Source organism: Megalops cyprinoides, chromosome 21, assembly GCF_013368585.1.
Source record: "Megalops cyprinoides isolate fMegCyp1 chromosome 21, fMegCyp1.pri, whole genome shotgun sequence".
In the NCBI taxonomy this organism is placed as follows: domain Eukaryota; kingdom Metazoa; phylum Chordata; class Actinopteri; order Elopiformes; family Megalopidae; genus Megalops; species Megalops cyprinoides.
Window position 1 is genome coordinate 14,806,088 of NC_050603.1, and position 24,427 is coordinate 14,830,514.

A 24,427-nucleotide genomic window follows, 5' to 3' on the forward strand; every position below is an offset into this window, starting at 1 on the left:
TTTAAATGTTTTCATCAAGTGGATTTAAGATCCTATACTTGCATTAACTTGTACCATCTCTGCTAATCGGTACTTAATTTCCTCGCAAATGAAGTGATATGGAAACTACATGTCCCAGAAGAACTGAGGCTTTTGATTGCATTGAGGGAGTTGTAGTTTCCATACATTTCCCATAATGCATTGATTGCATTCTGTGAGGGGAGGGTGTGAGCGAACTAGCAACTGTAATATCTCTAAAAACGAGTTTGAAAAAAGGTATACAGATCGGACTGGGGTCACGCTGCACACATATTTAGGAGAAGAATATCGGAGCAAAGTGGTGATCGACATCAGCAATGGTATACAGTGGCCAAAAGCGGCATGAGCAGAGCAAATCGGAAGGGCAATAACTACAAGAAATTACGACAGGACTATCCGGGGAGAGCAGTAGACCTTGCACCCGCAAGTGGAAAGAAGTGTTCACAATGAGAAATGTTTCCAATTGACTCATCGATTTCACCTCGGTTACAGTTTTGTCCAGGACATAGGATTCCTTGCATTACATTCGGGAAGAAAACTCCGTGGTACCCAGTCTACGAACAAATTCATAGCCGTAATATTTCTACTGAAGGAAACATGACACATTTTTCGGGACCCTGCTCTTGAGTGAGGTCAGTCCGGATCTGTGTTTGTCAAGTGCTTTGCGTCGGACCTGGTGCCTTGTGATTTAGGGATATACTTGGGTTTGTAGTTTTACAGACAATAGCTACAAGCTGTCTGGCTAGTTTATGCTGACTTTGTGCTTAGCTAAATATTTAACTAGTAGATTATCACTGACAGACCTGATTGTAAGTATATTCGTTAGCTAGCTGTCTCAGTCTAGCTGTCTTTGTCAAGTAGCTACTATTGGCTGTTTAGCTGTAAGTTACCAGCTATAGGTGAATGGAACTAGCTTGAGCATACCAGCTAGCCAGTTATTCAGTAAACATTAGGGTTTAAGTAAACCTTCACATACAGCTAATTATCTTGTGGAGTTACCATTCAAGTTAAACACAACATGGATGCATTTACCTCTCCTACTAGCGATGTACCTTATCGGCAAGTTGGCATATCTGCAACAATGTAGCATTATCTCGTTGGTTCGGTGTACGAGTCCGATCTGCAGTTTTTGAGGCTGCCATTCTCTCATGGATTTAGTACGAAAGAAGAATGTGACGGTTTAGAAAGTTACCTAGTCTAGCTTTGTGGTCAACTTACATTGCTTTCTAGCCAGAGCTGGCGATAAAAATGCATAGTGATGTTTTGTTCCGCCTTGCAGATAGGTTGGGGTCTAACATGCAGATCACTGTTTTCATTGCAGGTTTTCTTGGATACATAAACTTTCCTTGTGCCAATACAGCGATGTTGCCGTGTTTGCAAAGAGCCCTACTGCGACCCGTCCTCACACTCAGGCCGAGGTTGGTGTCGGGAAAGTTCTGCGGTAATCTACCCGCGGCACTCAAGCTTCTGTCGCCTGTGCCTCTGGTGCAGAGTCGTAACTTGGGCACACATCCACACAAGGAACCGATGGAGCCCCTGAATTCGCCACAGGGGGCAAGAGAGTTCATCTACAGCCTGCACCCCGCGGAACGCTCATGCTTACTGAAAGAGCTCCATCGCTTTGAATCCATGGCAATTGCCCAAGGTAAGATGCTATATGTGGTGACGGTGCTGAACAAGGGTTTATTGATAGGACAGGGGAAGGATGAGGGCTGGAAAGCCCTGATCTCACTATGTGCACTGAGTGGATGGTTTGTTCTCAGTACTGCAGCTTGGCATTCCATTCTTTTCATGCAGGCACTGGACAGAAACGTTGCAGAGTTGGATAGCACAACTGTACTGTGATTTTGCTCTATGTAAAAAGGCTTGTAGACGCCCTTGCTGTATACAGCTAAAACAACCTTATGTTGTGGTCTAGTGGTGGAAAGCAGCCCTAGTTTTAACAGGAACATACCACAGTAGGAGTGCCATGGTAGGTCTATAGAATTCTGTTAATTCTGTAAAGTTAAGTGACAGGAATTAGATACATGGTGGTCACATGTTCAAATCACAGTTGGAGAGCTGTGGGTGCTAGCCTTCCTAATGTCGTGCACCAGGACACCCCTGTCTAGAAGGGGTCTTTTATGTTGAATCCTAACCCACCCCCTAGCCCCTTGCTGTTAGTAGCACTGTGTGTCATGCCGTACTGACATCACAGCTAGTGCCTGTCAAGAGAGCATGGAGTAGCTGAGTGCGGCCAGTGTGTTGAAAGACGTAAGAAGGTGGGTGTGGAGGGTGGAGTCCCACGAGTGACTCACGCAGCTCTCATTCCAGAGGCCTTGTCTACTACTGGATCCCTCCTCAGATAGCAGACACTGCCCTCTGTGCCATTCAGCTGGCCAAACAACTTTTTTTCTTTCCAAAAGTATGCAAGTTATTTTTTTTTCCTTTTGGAGATGTGAAAAGGAGCTGTTGAAACTGGGACACCGCCCTGCTGTGCCGGTGTTTGTTTCCTGGTGGGAGAGAGGCTTGTCATGTCCCACAGAGTTTTGATGTAGGAGGATCATGATCTCTTGGTCTTTGAAAAGCTTTGAAAACAGATAGTATATGAGCCATTTGAATTTCAAGGTCCCTCTCCACCTGAGGAATTTTAGGCTTTGATTTAAGCTGTTCAGTGTGTGTCACAGTTGCAGTGGTTTAGAATTCAAAATATGCATAATGAAGTTGCCTAAAAAAGACATAGCATTCATTTTTCAGTCGTGTTAACATTTGTGCTGCATTGAAGTTCACAGATAAATGATGCAAAACATGAATCACTTAATTGTGTACTTCCAAACAACTTTTGCAAAATAGTGTGCTTTATACAAATGTATGCAAGAAATTGCAAGTGATGATTTGGGGATGTTTTATTTGCCGAAAATTTCAGACACATTCTCAACTTGCAAAAAACATCTGACTCAAATGTATCTTGTTTGGTGCTGAAGTTGAACAATTAATTATATGACAAGAAAGAAGAGCCAGCACTGACTTTTAATAAAAAAAAAAAAAAAAATTGCTTACCTTTTATTTTTCTTATATATTCCTTCTAAATTCTGCCATATGAGCTAAAGGGTACATTTTGGCACGTGCCTTCTTCAGCAGATAACAAGACATGGATGTAACTGTCTTCAATAAACATCAGACACGTAACACACTTACAATCACAGTCACAAATTGATTCAGTATACCATTCAATAATTAAGGTATTCAAACTTTTAATTCTCATACATCATTTCAGAAGACGCTACCCTAAATACTCTCTTTACTCCAAACCTGTATATAGATTTTGAATTTTGAATACAGATCAAGAGAGCATGCTGAAATTAAACAAAAAAACAAACAAAAAAACTATTCATAAGTAAATTAAAGATTACAAGCCAGTGATAGCTCTTCATTGAAAATGTCTGGGAGTATATGTCTGTATACATGACTGGAGTTAAGGGGGTACATAGTAGCTTTTACTTTTACATAGTAGCTGCAAATACTGTCTAAGAGAAAGTTTCTCTAATTTACTGTAGTGGAGGCATCTATGAATCTCCTGTATGGCTTATTAGTCTAATTTGGATGCCAGACTTAATGTTGTAAACACAGTGTATTGAGCCTGAAAGCATTGGGCCTTGCAACTCATGCAGTTTTTATGTTTAATTTTTACACAGTAACTTGAACTATGAAGCAGGGACCTGTCAAGAATGAAATCCCATCATGTTGCAACAGCTGTGTTATGGTTTCTGCTGCTTGTAATTCTGAATTGTCCTTTCACTCAGGTTCTGCTGTAGGCAGAAGCATCTACTTTAATTCATTGTCCTTGGAGCAGCTATGATGCAACCTGTGTTTTCTTTGTTTTTGCCTGTGGGTATTTGGAGTATCGTTATTCATGCTGTCGAGTGAAGTGTCTCATTTGCATTTCTACAATAATTTGCCTTAGGGGTCCAATGTTTTTTTTGTTTTTTTTTTCTCTCATGTCATTGAAATACATCATACTTACATCATCACGGGGTAGAGACCTATTAAATCTCTATTAACTCTATTAGACCTAACCACAGTAGGCTTTATTTTAAGGAACAAAACTCAAGTTTTTTCCTTTTGTGCATAACATTGTGAGCTGAACATTTATAATAATTCCAAAAAAGGGAAAGAAAAAAAGGGCAATATGTATATAAATGTATTTCTCAAAGTTGCACACAAAGCACTTTGTGTTAGATTGACTAGTGATGTACTGGTGTAGTTAGCCATCCTAAGGTAATGATTAATTTCAAAAGCTTTATGACCTTGCTGCAGGCTTATCCCACAGTATGCATGTGTGAAATAGTCACAGAGGAGGTCCTGACAGTGCCCACTGATCCCAGTAAAGCAATTATGTAGAGTTTATTTTTGCATCTTGTCCTTCTGTTTCAGCTGTTGAAATGGAGCTCTTCTCTAGGTTGTTTTTATACCAGGGTCAGAGCTGGTAGAACCATAATTAGGTTATAAGACCATAGTAGCCTATCAGAAAATGATTCCATAAAGAGAGTTGGTGGCAAGCTTAAAATTGTATTTTAAGAAGGTATTAGTGAGAATTGTGTTTACTGCTCATATTCAGAAATGATGATGCAACAGACCACCATAGAGGAGCGATTAAAAGGAGAATTATCTAGACTTCAGTGTTAGGGTAAAAGCATGGCATTGTACAGGTGTCCCTTGGCAGGGACTAACTAAAATTTTAAACTAACTGGTAAATTTTCTCCACAGACTCAGGGCTATTGAGGTCTGTTTTTGAAGTCAATTTGCGGTGAAAACGGACTATAGCTGACAAAGATGAAGAGGTGTGCATCAGGGCTCAGTCCTTCTCAGGGAAGATAATGGATCACCTGATTTTAAAAAGCTCTGCCGGACCAGTAAACACAGCCTTCCCCTAACACCGCCCCACCCCCCACCCCAGAGACCAGCTGGCCCTTAACAACACACTAGCACATTTTAAAAGCACCCAGGAATCTGTGGCCGGGTGGAAACCTCGCAGCCCAGAGTGACCTTCACAGCGAAGCCCACGGGGGTTCCAGTTACACACCATTGGACACTCTTGTAGGTCGTCATCTTGTCACTCTGGCAGCCCGTCAGTCCAGGAAAGGGGCTTTTTATGACCTTGAGCCAGTGCCCCCAGAGGTTCCCGGCTCCTTTGGGATGCCATTATCTCTTACTGGCATGCCTCCACTGCTTCTAAGCAAGAGGCACCCCTTGGCCCTGTGCTTTTTTCCTGTTCCATTCAGAGCTTTAATTAGCTGGCTGGGTTTATTATAGTTTCTGTATAGCTCAAACCCAGCCATGGCTGCTACTGCATTTTGTTTTTTGTGTTTTTTTTCCCCACATGCTTTTTTGGTGTGTGTGTCTCTGGGTGGGGGGGGGGGTCTATTTTAGTGTAGTTTTAATCCGTGTGCCCATCAGCATTTTGAGCAGAGCCAATGTCTCAATGCCATGTCTTTACCACACTGATTTGGTATTTTTTATTTTTTTCTCATGCTTAGGAATGGAAAGTGTCTTTTTTTTATACCCATACCTCAGATTTGATCTTTATCTGCCTGAGCTCTAATTTATTTTAATTTCTGGGGGTTTAGCTTTTCTTTTTTAAAGCATTTCCTTCCTTTTGCAATGCTGTTTTGGAGCTGGCATTTGAGTCTCGTCTCTCTGTGACAACCTCTTCAGTTGTTCCGGAGTACTGAAGCAAGATGAATGTAATCTCTGATACACTTGTACCAGGGGCGGTTCTAGGATCAGACCTTTAGGGGGCTCAGCCCCTAATGAGAATGTGACATGCATACAGTGCCTGGTGCAAAAGTGTTCAACCCCCTGCTAAATCACTCATTTCACTGGATAACAATTAATACATTTTTCTATATATGATATTTTAATTTACAACAATAATACTTTTAATGAATTACTAGTAAGTAACATGAGTTTTACACCACAAAATATTTTTCTTGCTCTCTCTCTCTTTCTGCCGACTCCATCTTGCTCCTTCTCCTTCTCTCCCTCTCTATCCTCCTCTCTCCCCCTTTGTGCTGTCAGCCAAAAGGCAAACGTAACAACCAAACAGAGAATTTAAAATCTAATAAAAGGTATAAACTGATCCATATCAATTTATAACATTATTATAATTGAATATTGGGTTGCTGTGGGCAATGCAGTGAGGTAACGTCATTTTGACCTTACTCTCTCACCCGAACCTGGCTGTCTCACCTGAACCTGAAAAAATTGTATATCTGCCTATAGAAAAACAGACATTTCCAGTGAGTCAGGGTTTGTTCCAATGCTTCAATTCACTGTCCATAAATGTACTGTAAATATACCATAAAGCCCAATTCTATCAGAATAAGAAATATTGTGACTACTTTAACTTAAATAATAAAGTGCATCAGTTAGCTCCTTACCTTTGAACAAAAATATTACAATATGTGCACATCCACAGAATATAGCCCATTCATATAGCTAGCTTGACACATCCAATCTTTAAAATTTAATTATTTTAAAATGTACTATATTAGCCTACATTAAAAAAAAACACTACACGTTACACATCTAGGCTTTGGCTACTGAAACTACAGTAACTTAGCCCACTAACTAGAAATTTCTGATATAGCCAGCTACACAATGTCCACTTAGCTGGTGAAGTGGATAACATTACATTCGTGTCCGTCAACTTAAACGTACATGTGTGAAAACGGTGACTATAAGCTACATCGTACTCGTTTATTGAAATTAAATTGAACGTTTCCATTTGTTGTAAAATTTGACATTGAAAATGGTAGATCAAACGAGGTACGTGGGAGACTTGCACACAGCTGTTTTTTACAACGAAGTCCTACGGTGCACCACAGTGAAGTGGGCACTAATTGGAGGATAGGCTCTACTCCAATGACGTCATCAGAGCAACTTGTAGATGCCTGACCCCTACCCCAGTTTGTCTTGCCACTATGGGCTCCTGAGCATTGTTGGCAGATGATGTGGCTGGGATTGACTGTGAACTACATGCCTAAGGCTACACTTGAAATGAGCATCTTGCTAATGCAGCCACTGGGGGAGGCCATGGTTGAGCAATTCAAAACTGCATAGCAATTGATAAGCTTATCTCTTACCTAATATTGACTCTCTTCATTGCATGCTCTTGGATGTTTTTAAAGCCATGACTTATTACTATTTACAGTGAGTCAGACTCTATGAAAGTTATGCCCTGCATGAGGAGCAGTCAGCTCCTCACGACTGCATAAAGGCTGCACAAGACAGTTGTGACCTTATGCACTGAACAAGAGTATGCACAAACAAAGGGTAAGCAAAGTCATTAGGATTAAAACGGGAGCAGATGCACATTAAACAATGAAGGCTTATATACAAGCATTCAACACATGTGGTGCTGTTACAGGGTGTTAACTGTATATGGGAAGGACACCAGCCTAGAGCAGAATATGAAAGTGTGCATGAATTTGCTGTGGCCTGAGATCACATACACTATATGGCAAAAAGTATGTGGACACCCCTCCTAATTATTGAGTTCAGGTGTTTCAGCCACACCGATTGTTAACAGGTGCATAAAATCAAGCATGTAGCCATGCAGTCTCCATGTAACATTAATGCTATAGCATACAAAGACATTTTAGACAATTGTATGCTTCCAACTTTGTGGCAACAGTTTGGGGAAAGCCCTTTCCTGTTCCAGCATGACTGTGCCCCTGTGCACAAAGCAATGTTCATAAAAACATGGTTTGACAAGTTTGGTGCGGAGGAACTCCAGTGGCCTGCACAGAGCCCTGACCTCAACCCCAACTGAGCACCTTTGGGATGAATTAGAATGCCGATTGCAAGCCAGGCCATCCAACATCAGTGCCTGACCTCACAAATGCTCTTTTGGCTGAATGGGCACAAATTCCCACAGACACACTCCAAAATCTTGTGGAAAGCCTTCCCAGAAGAGTGGAGGCTGTTATAGCTGCAAGGGGGGGGGGCAACTCCATATTAATGCCCATGGTTTTGGAATGGGATATCCAATAAGCTCATACAGATGTGATGGTCAGGTGTCCATATACTTTTGGCCATATAGTGTACATGGTTATAAAGAAGATCCCTTTTATCTTCTTAATTGTCTGCATTCAGGGGAATATCAGTGTAGTCTGTAGGCTCTACTTTTAGTGCTCATTAGTGTTGTCAACCATCATGAGACACAATCAGGTCTGTGAGCCAGTGGCAATTTCCTTTCCCATTGAAGAGGAGGAATATAAATTATGGCTCCAATTTTAGATGATCATCCCATTTTTGTCTTTTTTCCCCCCATAATCATTACTTGGTCCTAGTCAATGTGATTCATAGTTTCATGAGACTGTGTCGACATTGTACAGCAAATCTGTTCCGATAATCAAAATGTGCAGATGTAATTGTGAGTGCTGTGATCACCACATACATTCATTATCTTCAGTGGAGCAAACATATCTGATAAGTGTTGACAGGCCTGACCTAGTTGGTAATTGGAGCAGTTTGTTTTAACTCATTACACAAGATGCCTTGAAAGTTATTTGGCCCGGCTTTGTATCCCTTCACCACCACCTTCTAGGTATACTCAAGCATTTTAAATATAGCCTCTGATAATGAAAGAGATTCACAGAGCTAACGGAGATAGATTTCAACCTGAGACTCTGTGCTTCATTTCAAAAATGTTCTCTATCAGAAAAATGGAACTTTTGATTGAAGTAGCTGCATTGTCTTACTGTACATACAATTCTAATGACTGAAACTTTGATTAGAAAGTCCAGATTTTTAAAGGCTCTGTTCTCATTGATCAAATTCTCAGTCTCTTGAGATCTGGAAGACTGGCAGTTTACTGTCCACTTCCTTACGTTTTATGCAAACATAGAGGTGAAAGAAATTCTCAGGTTGCAACTAGACCTCAAACAAGCTGCAAGTTTGTCTTTGTGCACAAGGTAAATGTTGCACAGGCCAAGAGGAATTATCTCTAGTTTGTCTTACTTTTTTGTTATGATAGATACATAAGACTGTCAATGAATGAGTAGAAATACCTGGAACAATTTAGTAGTTAGAATATGAAACCAAAAGCCTGATTGGATCTGACCTTGCACAAAGTAGGTTCCCTTTACAATGCTGATTTATGCATACTTTCCACATTCAAGTGAATATTTTCAGTTTCACTTCTTGAAATGAAATATAAATAGAACTGATAACATTAGTTTTGCTTAGGTGTTTTAAAAAGTATTTTCCTCATGACTGGTCACTCAAAGTGGCATTATTGGAAAGAAAAGATAAGGTGAATTTGCCCATTGTCCCTTTTCATGAGGTCCTCCTGGCAATTTATTGATTCTGATAGAACTCTGTACTATTTCCTTCTGAACGTACCTCTTTTCAGCTGAAGTGCTATTAGAAACATAAATTTCTTGCCTCATTTAGTGTCAGTTTCTGAGTTCTGAGTTTTTTCTCAGACATGAGTGGGAGTAATTTACACAGAAGTGTAACATATCTGTTTACTTTTCTGTTTTTTCACTGAGCGCATAGAGTAGATGGCTCAATCAATAGCATGTATGAGTAGCATGTATGAGTGTAATTAGGACTGTAAATGAAAGGGGTTTGTACCACTGTGGATCTGACCCTTTTGGCACATGACCATAAAAATCAATGAAACTACTGGTCGGGTGAAATTCATAAAAAGAAGAAATAAATTCTCCAGGTGTTCATTCTGGTCAGTTTATTGCAGCACACAGGAACAGGAGAGAAATGCTTCTCACAGCCGGTTGTCAGTTTAAGTTGCCTCTTAGTGGGCATAGAATGGAAGCTGAAGAATGGTTATGTGACTCGTCTGACTGGTGTACACAAAGCTTGCTTCCTTGTTTCCATGGTATCAGGATTATTTTCCTCTATGCGGTGCTGTCGGAGTCCAGGTAGATCAGAGTCACCCACCGAGGGGATCATTGTGTCTGCTACATTTCTGCTAGCTGTGTCAAAGATGCTAATTCTTGTATGATTGATCAGTTTCAAAATGCATAGGCTGTTGAACAGAACCAAGAATGTCCAATCAGGCATTGTTATCTTCAAAGTTCATACCCTTAAGGTGCAGCCAGTAGGCTCCGTACTACGTCCATGCTAACTTTACCATTTTACCATTAGCCTTGTATTTTTGTTTCCATGAGTTTGACAGAGAGGCTTCAAAAGACCCAGGTCTGTACATGTCTAATACTTTTTATTCTCTGAGATGCATATTTCAAATAACAAATGTGTCATCATTGGGCCAGTGTCTCTAGTGAATCAGTGCCCTTTCCCACTGTAGTTTGGGAATGTGAAATAAAAACCATAAGTAATCTTCTGTCAGATGTCACAGGTTGTCTGTTCTTAGTCAGTGTCATTATTGTTCATGTTACTTACCTGCCTATTGGAATTGTCTCTTTCTGGCATTCCAGGTGTCACCACTATCAAAATTTAAATGATCTTAAGGCAAAAACGTGGAGACATTCACTTGATTTAAGACTAAAGATTATTTTTTGCTGTCCACACCATTTTGATATTTTTGGCAATGCAATCCTGGCTTAATACAATATTTCGAGTGCAATTCCAAGACTAATTATGCAGCAAGCACTGCAGATGGAAGTACTCTGTTCCTAATAATAGCTGTGGAATAGCTGTGGATGGCCATGAATTAATGAGCTGGCAGCAGGTAAAAGTCTGACTCGTTGTTCCAAATTCTACAGAATATATTTGGCCGGTTGATCCAGTTTCTCCAGTGTCAAGAAGCTGAAAGTAACGGGAACCAATGGTCTGTCTGCAGAAGAAAGGCAGAATGTTGTCTGCATAAAGTCATATCATCCTTGTTCTCTCCAATAATTAATTCTGATCATTAGATGATTATTACTAGGTTATTATTAGACTACTGTAGACTCGATGACTGTATTTAAAGTTTAGCAATAAAGCTGAAGAAAAATTAGATTTTTTTTTTCTTTTTACCAAGGAAGAAGGAAGGAAATGAATATTTCTTCTTTACTATCTGTGGTCCCATATATATATATATATATATATATATATATATATATATATATATATATATATATATGGCACATATATATGTGTGTGTCTGTTTCTGTGTGTGTAGAGGGTAGTTGCAAGATTATGAAGATGAGTATTTATTCAAAGCCTAATTTTACCAGCAATTGTGATTTCAGTTAATTTTTGCAATCATATGTTCCCTTTTCTCCTCATATGTTCCCTCTCCTCCTTTCTCCTCTCTCTGCCTCCCTCTCTCTCCCTTTCTGCACCCCCTCCCACCTGCTCCATCCCCCTCTCTCCTGCAAATCTCTACCGCTCCTCCTCTTTCCAACTTTCTCTCTCTTCATTTCCCATGAGTCACCTGTGTGTTTGATTTCCTAGCCTCTAAGAAATCGCGGTACACCCGAGAACTGCCTGCTCTCACCAAGAGACCCACAGAAGAGGAGACGTCTGCTGGCCTCGCTGCAGATGGGCAGAGTATTCAGCAGTTTGCCTGCCTGCTAATTTTGCTGTGATTATGCCTGCTATGTCTGGGCTGCCTGTGATACGCCTTCCCAGCTGGCACCCGATATGAGTGATGCTGTGGTTTGCCGCTCCGTTGGTTGTTGACAGCGTGCTGTCCTTCCGGAAATTAAATTAGGCATTCTTTAATCACTGTTTTTTTCTTCTTAACTGTTTGAGATGTATTCCTGAAGACTTATATAATGAGAGTCAGGGGAATTGACTCACCAGGTCTGGACCTGCTGTTGAATTTAGAATTTAGAAATCTCCTTCTCTCCTGAGCTGATTGTTCTGCCTGGTGGCCATGGAGTGATGTGACGGGGCCAAAGTTCAGGGCTGCAGTCATAAAGTGATCTTGCTCAGTCAGCCGTAGATCTGAGGGCAGAGGTGGAAACTTTCCCAGGGCCCAGCTAGTGTAACACTTCTGAAATATGTTCTGAGCTGGAAGGAATCAAGAATAAGCCAAAGTGTAGGCACATTAGTCAGAGGCTGTGACAGCAAAAAGAAACAAAATGTCAGTCTGACAGTCAGTTACATGTCAGTACACAGTCAGTTACATGTCAGTTACATTTTTAATGAGTAGTGTCTGTTTTTATTTTATTGCACGACAGGTATTCTGTGTCTTCATTATATCATTATAATTGACAATATTGCAATAAATCAGGAGTGAATGAGTGCATTCTCAGTGGGCTGTATACCCCTAAGATATACTGGCACAGGTGTCTACATTAGTAACAGTTGGTGTGCTGAGATGCATACCTATTCTCACTTTTCTCAGGATAGAGTATAAAGTAGAAGAATCATCATAGCTATGTATTGGTATCAGCATATTGCATGCCTTGTAAAGGAGTTTGTGTGTGTGCGTGTGTTTGTCTGTGCATTTGTAAAGAGCTTGCCTCTCTGTTTTACCAGACCTCACAAACCTTTGCTCTGCTCTCTGTCAAATGAGATTCCTCGCTCACATTCATTAGGCAAACTCTAATTGTCTTTCCACATCAGTGCTATGAGTTATATTACCAGCAAAATGGCATAGTAGTTCACAGAGTCTGGTATGAGTTTTCATCCAGTCTGTTATTTCAGCTTGCAGCTCATTGATTTTTCTACTCCTCACTCCAGCGATCTCATCTCCAATTGTGTGAAAACTGATACCACACAGCATGGTGTCTTGAACTGTTCACATCTGTACCCAGGAATACTTTGACAGCAGTAGGTGGACACGTGGGACGGTTTTAAGTTTGCTTACAGGTTGCACATAAATAATGATGCACATGCCCACGCGATAACACAAACTCAGGAAATCTCCCTGCTTGAGAGGTAATGTCCTTTTTTCTGGAAAATGATTTACAGCTGGAGATTGACATTTATTTCCCAGCAGTCTGGAATCATGGCAGGTGAATTTTATTTTATTTTCAAGCTGTGGTGCTGTGCATCTAGAAAGAGCAGGCAAATTTCTCCAGGTGCATCGATATTGCTGCGAAAGAGGTACATCTATCATTTCTGAATTGTATCTTTTACTTACATCAGCCATTTCGTAAGAAAACCGCAAGGTGATTTCTTGATACTTGTTAAAGAAATCTTGCAAGCTCCTTTCTGAATTCCCATAAGGTGATGAGAGCTGATGAGCTGATGTTGGCTCTCCCTAGTAAAAGCTCTGCTGTTATTGCTGTTATTCTAAGAATAACCTTATTTTTAATAAAGTAAAATGTTGGTTTGTTCATTCCACAGTTTCGATTTGTAATCATTTCATTTCAGATGCATATGATAGTCTGATTAAAGCTGTTTGTCTCTCCAGAAAAGAACCAACACGCCACAACGTTCTCACAGAACAGAGAGCATGTTTGGCACATCCAGAAGTTCAGAACATTCCTGAACTGCTGTATTGGTATTGGCATTAATCTGAGCCATTCAGCACCTTGACTGAGGACACAGCAGTATCTCAGATTAGGGGTGAATCTGTGATCACCCAGTTTAGAATCTACCACCCAACCAGTACTCTGTGCTGCCACTGTCTGATTTTGTACTCCAACCTCTGTCCTGTCCTGTTTATTATGTAAAGTACAGACACCGTCTTGCTCAGAAAGAATTCTACTTATCTTAAGTTGCTTTTATTAAAAATAGCCTCAGTCTCACCATAGAATGTGCCTACCCTTTTGAGTGGATTAGAAGTGTGACAGGCACTCTGATTTGTGTTGTGTTTCTCTTTTATGTTTGTTATCGAGAACATGGTGTAATGTTGTATGGCGGTGTTTACATCATTGGATTGCCATAATGATCTTCCCTCATACATCACAGTATCCATCCTGGCCCCCTTCCCAGACTCCACGCCATTCAGCAGCATTATAATTTTTAACCCAGAAATTGCAACACACAAGTAAAACACACTTGTGTCTTCTGTGCCAGAGGCAGTGATACATGTATTATGCAGAAGAAGTTTAAGAAATAAAATGTTTTAAAGCCTTATTCTGCAGTAGTGCATTATAACTAGAACATTTGCCCTTGGTGGACTATATAAATTGTGATCCTCTAAAGGGTAACAGTGCTGAATAATAAAGTATGTTCTCTGTTTATCCAGATAGTTAGTAATCACACTGATATTGTTAGAGGCTTCTCTCCTTCTGCAGAGTTTATCAGCGGTGTGCAGTGAGAGATGCTGTGTGGTCGAAATTAGCAGTGCATGGCAGTAAGCGCGGCAGCTTTTTAATTTGTGCTGCGGGATATCGCCTCTCGTGCTTTGACGTCTGTTCAGCCACTGGGGAAAAAAAAAGCACTGTGGGACCCTGTCATCACCTGAAAAGGTGGTGTGTCGTAGAAAATGTCATTCTGCTCCTCATTTCAGAAAGTCAGCTAACGCAGTGCATGTTTGTCTTTTTGTCATTCAGAACAACTGGAAATGGCACCTCCGACAGCAGCACAGCTGAGATACGGTAAGTGAAAATGTTTCTCCGGAATACTCCTCTGTCACATGACCACATGTCAAATGGCCCAGCAGTGTTGGATAAGGTCAGCTGTGATCCACTATCGGCGTTCTTACAGAGGAAGATGAATTCCAGTCTGATTGCACAGAATCAGCCTTGGCATCATCTTCCCCATCCAAATACAGCTATATTTTTCATGTATTGTAACCTTCCATTCAAACAGACAGGATGGTACCCTATGATGTTTATGGGGCTTGCAACATTTAATGCATTTTTTTTCATATTGCAAAGCAGACTATATAAATATGGGATAAAGCCTCCCAAGCTAGTGTCTCTTACCACAGACTCTAGACAGTGTCTGAACTGCATAGTGGCTGCTGTGGGACTGGGGTTCTGTTACTCCTGGGAGCTGAACAAGGCTCCACACTCAGTTAAATAAGGTCCCTGGGGACAGATGTACTCCATTCTCTGCTGATAGCCACAGCCTCATCTGCAGCCATATTTTATATTGTTGACATTCTAAGCAGCACCATTTACCCACGGGCGATTATGTATGTTTTTACTTGTAACATTACTGACAGGATACTGACTACATAAGCATTGATTACATTACCTTAGAAAGAAATTTATGGTGTGGCCAGAATTTTAAACTTACTTAAATTTGCAGGGGGGCATATTTATTTGTTGTTTCAGCAAGACATTATTCTGCCACAAAATCAATTCCTTATTGAAAGCACTTGCTTCACGCAAGTGTTAGAGAGGGAGAGTGAGAGAGTGAGAGCCCCAGTTGGTACGTTGCCAATTTTAAAATGTTGCTTTTCTGGAATTTTCTTCAGCAGTTGTATTTCCCAATGTGTGATTGACTCAGCTGCATGAATACTCTGCTGCTTATGAATACTCTGCTGAGTAATCATAAATAGCGAGACCATCCTTTGGTTGGACTTGATTATAACCACTTATGTGCTTATAAGGTTTTTGTGCAGTCTAATTGAAATGTGCTTTGTCCTTAACTTCAAATCAGCAAATCCGAGAAGTGTTATGTTTTTTTTATTTCTTACATTACATTGATTTGTTTACTTCAGTGAGATCAGAACTCATGTAGTGTCAGGAATCAGGTAACACCTAAAAACTGATATACACACTCAAAGCAGTGTATTGCCGGTAGGATGAATTAAGGCTTAGGATATAAATAGAATCTTTAGCAGGAGAGTGCTAAAATTGTAATAAGATCGTAGTCATGGTTAAGATGTCTGGGAAGACCTGATCCTCCACTTTCAATTAGTGGCACCTTTCACATCATTAGTCTATGATGCACTTACATGTTGAAGGTTTTGCCTTAAGGCTTTTAATGGTATTGCTCCTTTTCTAAGTGGGCTGTATAAAGAACCAGAAGTTTTTCCAAGATAAGTAAGCCCCTTAAAAAGAGATTCTTTTTTTTTCTTCAAGTCTCAATCTTCCACAGAATGTGCAAGATGCAAAAAAAAGAAAGCATATATTTGTTTTTATCTGAGAGGCCAGTAAATGCAAAAATCACATTGCACATGGTGCGTTGAATCCACTGCACAGAGGGCTGAGCTCGGCTGGGCAGCTTTCCCTGTGGAGTCACTGTACTGCTTTAACACCCATTTTGTTCTGCTTTGTCTGCAGTGCTTCTGCACAATGCGATCCCCTTTATCGGGTTTGGCTTCCTGGACAACGCCATCATGATTGCCGCAGTAAGGGATGGCCCTGGACCATGTGTTCTTTAAACGTTTCATGGTGTTTAGACAGCAGCTGGATTTTTGTGAAGCATAAGACACCAGACTTGATTTTATGTGAAGGGGAAATTGATAGAAAACATTGAACTAAGGTATTACTCCTCATTAACTATAACTGTTAGTTAACAAATAGTAGCAAATAGTAAGTATTTAACTGTAAATATACATGTTAGAATGCTGATTTGAATTCATACTCCAAATCTGAACATATGAGAAGTACATTTTTAAAACAATCACTTAATAAGTCCAGCTTCAGAAATGAAAGTTTAAACTACATCTTTGCTAAATACATCTAGAAAATTAGTCATTCTTAATTGGTGGGTCACATATTTTCCAGCTGTTTTTTTGCAGTATAAATAAACCCTTAAAAGATCCAGCAGTCTCTGGCTTTATAGTTTTTGAAATACACTGTACAGTCGTATTTTAAATTTTATTCCCATATTTTTATATCCTTTTAAATGGTGTTTTTAGATGTCGTGACAATTAGACCACAAGCCTTACATGCTAATGACCATTATTTTCCTTTCAGAGTAGGTAAAGATGAATTATGTCTGAGATGATTAGGCTATTCCTCATGATTCTAAAAGAGGAAGTGCCAACATAACTGTCTAAGCCATGCTCCAAATATCTACTCAACCATTTGGCTGCTCAAAGCCTTTCCACCCTAATTAATTAATTAACTACTAACTTTAAAGTGGTCTATTACTGTTAAATGTAATGACATTTTAATTTAGGACTGACTCTAGAATTCAATTGGGTTCTAATTAATGATCTTGTGAGACTGCTGTTATAAATGTTGCATGTTACTGACTAGAATACCACAAACATCTGGTAGGATGTCAAAGTTTCTTAGGTCTCATATTGAGACTTTAAATTTGATGGTCTCAAAATTTTTTAAGAGGGATGTTCAATTAAAATTTATTTGATATTTTGCCATTTGCTATTTTGGAAAATAGTGTCTCACATACAATCATATGACTATATGAATAGTAAAATGATTTCCCTCTGGGTATGTTACTTACTTTGTAGTAATCTTCATGTCTTAACTCATTCATTAGGTTGTTCATTGGGAAGATTTTCTTATCCAGGGTGACTTACAAGGCCATCATGGGAACATGCATACAGTGCATATTGTAAGAGATGCAAGGACAAGGGCATTAATAGAAAACTGCAGTTTACAAAATAGTGTCAAAACCTTACGATAAAAACAGCGCCAAGAAAAACATCATCAAGTCAGATCTGATTGGTTGTGTTAGATTAAGTTCACTTTCAAATTTGCTGTGGTGCACAGTAGAAAATGGTGAGCAAGAATCTAACCTAATCCTTTTATATTTGTAGGGGACTCAGATAGAGTTGTCCATAGGGGTGATCTTCGGAATATCGACCATGGCAGGTATGTGTAATGATTTTACTACAAGATGATTTTATCAGTATAAACCATCTTACAGTTTCATAGAATGACCTTACATACAGCACAGCAGTTCTGACGTGGAGAAATTACGTTTTGGTCAGAAATGGCCTGCAAGGTATAGCAGCAGTAAATGTTAAATGCTTAAGCTAAAATTTCTACACAAAAATAACCCTATAGACCTCAGACAAATGTGATAGATGTGGGTTACAGTCAACATGACATAAGGTTTATGTGTCCATATTTCTGTATAAAGGTAACCTGCTGTCAAGGGTTATCTTTAGTATTCACCAAAACAGGGTATTAAGAGGATTTGCTCTGATAAAGCTGATGGTGGTCCAGGCTCAAGGTCCTCATTTCTTGTTTAGCTACACTGCAGCTCTTCTTGATTGGGTATCTCTGCTGACCATTCTCAGATATACTTAGATTATTCTGTCAAATTCAGCTGTGTAAATATTAGCAAATATTAATATTAATGAGCAGTGTTCCCACTAGATTACATGATTCAAATATGTGGTAAGTGTAATCAGTGTAATAGCAGTGCAACAGAAGCTATATATATCCTGACATGTTTTCTGTACATGAATGTGCAAGAACATGTCCCTGCCTGAGACATAACTGTTAACAAGCTGAACTAAGAAATTATAAGATTTTTTTGTTTGTTTGTTTGGATCACACTCTTGAATTCTTTTCCGTTAAATGTTATTTTTGTCACAAGTTATCAAGGGATGAATAAATTGTGAATAAATTAGTAGGCTGCTGTCTGTATCACTGGTTGAATACAAGAAAAAAAACCGTGGGAGGATTTTGACTTGTTTAATGTAATTATACAGTGATCTCCCTGTAACTGCAGCTCTCCCTATTTCTACACAGTTGGGGAGCCAGTTCACATATAACCCCCTTTATGAGCCTTGGACACTGCTGTGTCAGTGGATGGCATTAATGTAATCTCAGCCTTTCACCCTGATGGAATTTTTAATGAACATCTTTAAAAGGAAGTTTGACTTTCAGAAGGCCAAGTCGGTGAATCAAGTGGCCTTGCATTTTATGCCATTTTTGAAGTGCATCGTCTTCAAAAGTGTGCAATTAAACGCTGAGGACATAGGACATATTTTCTCTGCCCTGTAGACAGATGGTTTCTCCCATACTAATAACATTATTAACTGTGTATTTGACTTTGACTTGAATTAAGAAGTAAGTAGGCTGTCAAAACAATTGTGCAGCTGTTTATATGTATATGCAAGAGTACAGATAGCTAACAGGAAAAACATACCTGCTTGCTTTGTAGACACAATCATTTGATGTACATTTAGATTTTGGAGATCAGTCTCCCCTTCATGATGCATACCACATGACACACTGAAAGGTGCACAGACATGGGCTCTAAATGATGTGAGTGTGTGTGTGTGTGTGTGTGTGTGTGTGTGTGTGTGTGTGTGTGTGTACATGTACATGAGACCTGAATGATTGAAAGACTGAGTGACGGACACTGTTTCTAAGTCTGCTTTGTCACAGCCAGAAACTTATCATTCTACTTCAAAGAAATTCCCCAAGCTGAGGCATCTTTTATTAATGCGATTGAGTAAAAAGCAGAGAAAACAGTTTAATGCAAACAGCCACACTGCCCCAAATACAATATTCATTTTTACACAAATTTCAATACTGAGTGCTCTTTTATGCTTTATACGTTTCAAATATTCTGACCTTCCAGGTTAGACAGTCCTGACTGCAGCATTTTGACCATGACATTCGAGGGTCCTTGTTGTACCTTGTTGTTACATTTCATGTATTAAGTTTGCTGTAGAAGCTTGCTGTAGAATACTACAGCAGTGTGAGTACTGGTTACAGACCAGTTTAAAACCCACTACACCACACTGCCACATGTGGCCTTTTGAAAGGTTGAGGAACATTGACCATCTTCTCAATACTTTCTTCTGTACAGCTGCTGCCCTGGGGAACCTGGTATCGGACCTGGCGGGCCTTGGGTAAGAACACTGCTAAAACTGACCCATTAGAGCCAGTTCTGTCAACACAGCCCATATACCTGCCTTATTTTTAGTTCCTGTTGAAGCTATACTATACCCCAAACTACAGTTTGGTGAGTCCTGCCTTATACCTGTATGTTGCTGTTGAGATTTGCTGAATTTTATTTTGTGGCGACTTCTACACAGAGCAGATTCAGACCATTGCAGGATATAAGGAGACAAACAACATTTCTCACATTTCTCCTCCACAACCTGAGGGGGTGGCCTTTCGCAGAGAGGGTATGAGTAGTTCTAATTTTGGCTAATAGATGGATACCATTTCTGGGGCAGTTACTCCCTCACTCTGGTCATAGAGGCCCGTGTGGCTGCAGAGGAACCATGTTCAGTTGAGGAAGCTGGACCAAGAGTGAATTTGAGTAAATGGAGAATCAAATGCCCCAAGAACAGTGTTAAATTTGGTTATATTCAAACCTATTCTTCTTAGTTTAGACACGAAACAGAAGCACACACTAAGAGCGTACAGATTTGTGAGGAAACGTTTAATAATGTTTAATAGTTTCATTTTCACAGTGCATTTGCCAGTGCCAAGAAGAGTTCTGGATCTGAGTTCTTCTGGCAGAAAATCCACACGTGGATTATGTAGAACAGGCTATTTCTGTCATCCTGCAGTGTTATTTTTCATCGCATTGGTTATATTATGTGCTGTTGTAACACATTCTGTTCTTTTGAAGTTATTCTCAAGGTATACTCTGAGACAATGTGATTATCATTGCAAAGCACTCACAACCAGCAAAAAAAAACTGAGCAGCTGTGGTGTCGTCAGTCTTGCAGGGTACGTGGAGGCCCTGGCCCATAGACTGGGCATGCAAATCCCTGACCTGAGCCCCAAGCAGGCAGACATGTGGCAGACCAGAGTCAGCTCCCATTCGGTGAGTGGCCTCTCCTCTCTCTCACCCGAGAGCAACGGCTTTCTCCTGACGGCCAGTCAGTGCTTATGGGGATATCACAAAGCACTGAACATATGTTTCTATTGTGGCTTGTCTCTTCATTGCTGTAGCAATTGTAGCGACTGTGCATGTGTGTGTGAGGGTGTCTGTGTGTTCCTTTGTGTGGCTGCGTGTTTTGTTTTGTTGTTTTTTTTTTGTTTTTTTTTTGTGTGTCATCATGTGGTTTGCCCAAATGTGCAAATTAACTCTATTCATGGAGAATTAGTGTTTTTGAAATACTCCTATTATTTTCCTTACCTTGGTCTTTACCTGTCCTTCTCTCACCAAGAAGTAGTAGTGTGATATGCCATATGAATCAAATGACCAGGAACAGACAGGTATGTTCCACTCGGATAAATGGTACCCCACTGAAGATGAGCATTTTGGTGAGGGTTTACCACGTCTTTATGTATGTTCTGAAACCAGTCACCAAAAAACCATGGCATGGATAAATGCTTTAAGCCTCAGCGTAATCCTCAGATTTCTTTAGCTTAATTTTGCTCTTGGCATGATTGCATGTTTAAATCGACAGTTGTTACAACAGGGGCAGGAAGTTTCTCATCCATTTTGTTTCATTTTATTGTCCACTGAGCCATCAAATGTTTGCTGTATTTCTTGCCCCTAGCTTCATCTTTCTAGAATATGGATTAACCCTCATTATGGTATTCAAACCCATTTATCACAAATATGCTCTGGCACAGTTGGTGCAGCAGAACAGTGTGGAGAAACCCTCCCATGTCTCCATGTATTATGCATAAATTTGAGTCTGCTATAAACAATGCTGTTGCAGACAAAAGGCTCCATATTTTCTGAGTCTTGCCAAAAACTCTTGATCTCTCCTGTTCACAGACCCTGTGCAGGGTGCGTCTTCTCAAATGAAAGATACAACCAGACCCCCCAAAAATACTGTTTCACTTGTCAAGCACTGTGCATTATGATTTTTGCTAGGTATGATGTTGAAAGCTCTTCCCCACCAAGTGTATACCTGTTTATAATCCAAGTTCCAGGTTCAGTGGTTTTAGTTGTTGATCAGGTAAGGTGTTTTCTGTGGCATAAGAAGCCTAGCTGTGTGGTGACTTGTCCTCCACACACATTGTGGACAGCAAGCTCTGCAGACGGCCACACGGGGACAGTCAGAGGAAGTGAGAGACAGACCCATTACTGCTGAGCTGCAGAGCTCTTGGGCATGAATAGACCCGTGTGATCGTGAATGAATCACTTGTCTCATTTTGCTATTTTTATGTTTGCATATAACCCCAGAATCTTTTTTAAATGCCTTCCAACAAGCAATGTGAATGTTTCTCAGGACAGTGATTAATGGAAGTTACAGGGAAGTGGCCTTTTTACAGAAGCTGCTACAGCATCTGCCAGATACATAATTGCAAATATGCCCTTGCGGTTAGTAACATATGCAATGTGAATTAATTAATATCACTTAGAAAAGGCCATTGCCACAGGCAGGCTGATGTTGTTCCTCACTTATCACACAGCAAAGCTGAAGAATGCCTGTGTCTTGCTGGTGTGCCTGTCTCTGTTTATGCTTTGTGTTGCTGGAAGTTAAAGCAGGGCAGTTGGGAGCAGGGTCAGCTTTGTTGGCTGTGGAATAACCTTCTCCTTTTCCCCCATAGGGGAAAGCCATCGGAGTCACCATCGGCTGCATTCTGGGCATGTTCCCGCTGTTCTTCCTAAACGATGACGAGGAAAAGGACACAGGGACACCGGATCCCAGCAGCAAATGAGCCACCTCGAACGGACTTGTCTCTCGTGGATATGGAAAGCCACTGATGGATTGGTCCACCAGACTGTTCCTCTGTTCCTCACTCATCACAGCATTGCTAGCCTCTCTGCCTCTTTGCAGAGCTGCACAAATTACGAAATTACAAATACCAACACTAAAAGCATGACCTTCTGACAATGCCTATTTGGCAAAAGTCAAGTAACATTATAAAGCATACCTTCAGATATATCACAACTTTCTACTGCTACAACTGCTTCTTTGGGCTTTGCCTGTGTGGTTTATTTTTGCAGGGGATGTGTGTTTAGTCTTAGTTTATCGTAAGAGGGCGAATTGTTATGTGGGAGACTTTTACCTATCAGCACATTGACCGGATCGTGGTTCTGTACTGGAATTACATTGTTTCAGTGACCCCTCCTCTATGAAGTTTGAAAATGGAACATGTTTTCTGAGTCTCAGTATGCTGCCATCCTCATTGTGCACTTATTTATCATCACACAAGCATTCTGCTATAAGTCCCTGTGTATTTAGGCACAGGGCTGTGCTCTGTTGTCCTTTGAGGCAGCTGGTACAGGGTTAAGCTCTTCAGGTGTGTTTTTGTTAAGCTGTCCTGCTCTGTGTGTTTTGTGTAGTTCATGTTTTTTGGTTTTGTGTAGTCTTGCATGGTGGTGAGCATGCTTGACTTCAAACCGGGGGCTTTGCAGTGTCAGATCCTGGATGAGACATAGGTGGACCCTAGAAGAAGTCACTCCACACCTGTAGTCTTTTGTTCAGCATCCAGCTGTATAATGATAATACCTCTTGCCTGGTTCAACTTCTACTGGTCATCATTAGTGCCCTTTTGCTAAAGCGGGGGCATGAGGAGCCCCCTTACCGGCAAAGTTTTCTCATCTGTTTCCATTTTATTTTCTTTATATCACTGTTCCAGAATATCTGTTTCTCCCTCAGTGTTAGTTGTTTTCTCTTTAATTGTATTTTAAAGCAGATGCGCACAAGCAAGTTAGTTTATGTGTAACCTCCAATGGATGAATCAGTTTTGCATTGCATGAGTGTAGGTAAGTGTTCTGGAATTTTGTGCAGATGAACTGAACCCAAAGTAGTGGATATGTCCAAAATGGAAGGCTAGGAAATGTAGGAAATGCTGTAAACATATTTATATGTCAAACAGGAAGCTGGGATTTTTGTGTGGAGCTACTTGTTATGTTTAAGAAGCATATTGGAAGTTGTGCCTTTTTCAGAATGTCTGTGGGCTTCAGTTACAAGCATGCCAAAAGGACACAGTTTTAAGGCATCCTGCACTTGATTCATTTCTATAGAGGATATGCTTAGAAATGCATTGAAGTACATTATGCAGGAAAAAAGATATGTATTCTGTATAATTTATTCAGTTTACTTTTAGGTGCACTTATTTCTTAGTATGTTATGTTCTCAATATGCATGCAGAACAAAAAAGCTGTTTGTTTTATACAATAATGTTATTGTAGGAGTTCTTATATGGTAATACTTAATAAGATCAGGACCTCGGGATTCAAACTGTGGTAAGTCTACATCTGAACATCTGTAGTTCTGTGTGCATGCCCTTAATGTAACAGTGCTGCTAGTGTGCATGACTGTATTTTGGTTTTTGATGCTGTGCAAAAGATTTTAGATTTTTGTTTCTTCTGGTCAGCATTATCATAATTAGATATTGCTTGTGCTTTATCACACCCAAAAGAGGTTTGGGGCTTAAAAAGGACACCCAAACCTTTGGTTTGTCGGTTTGGTTAATTTTATTTTGCTCATTTACTATTAATCCAGTTGTTTTGGGGTTTTGGACCTCATTGTTCTTGCACTTGTAAATCAGCTTACCCTGAGGTTCATCCATGAGTGTGCAGATGTTTGTGTTGTCATTTTGTACCATCAACTATGGCAGACCAGCCTGATCCAAGGATGTCAAAGTGCACCCAGTGACCTCCTCTGTATGGATATGTATGTTTGGTATCTCGAAGAACCTTAGCTCAGAGATGAGCAAAATGAGCAAAATTATCAAGAAACCCAATTTGTGAATGTGGTAGATGAGAAACACAGCACACACACACAATGAGAACAACAAGTCACAGG

The 24,427-nt window shown here is 40.2% G+C and overlaps 1 protein-coding gene across 2 annotated transcripts; it reads left to right on the forward strand.

Moving 5' to 3' along the window:
- The first annotated feature begins 192 nt into the window (after nucleotides 1–192).
- Nucleotides 193–23,726, forward strand: tmem65 (transmembrane protein 65). Of its 2 annotated transcripts, XM_036515550.1 has the most exons (9): nucleotides 193–650; nucleotides 1,340–1,663; nucleotides 11,422–11,517; nucleotides 14,421–14,465; nucleotides 16,104–16,171; nucleotides 17,552–17,606; nucleotides 19,564–19,606; nucleotides 20,430–20,535; nucleotides 22,221–23,726. In XM_036515550.1, the coding sequence occupies exons 2-9, from the start codon at nucleotides 1,381–1,383 to the stop codon at nucleotides 22,329–22,331; spliced, it is 807 nt and encodes a 268-aa protein (XP_036371443.1). In that variant the 5' UTR covers nucleotides 193–650; nucleotides 1,340–1,380; the 3' UTR covers nucleotides 22,332–23,726. The 2 variants fall into 2 exon arrangements, with proteins under 2 accessions (XP_036371443.1, XP_036371444.1); XM_036515551.1 differs by lacking the exon at nucleotides 11,422–11,517.
- The last annotated feature ends 701 nt before the right edge of the window (nucleotides 23,727–24,427 follow it).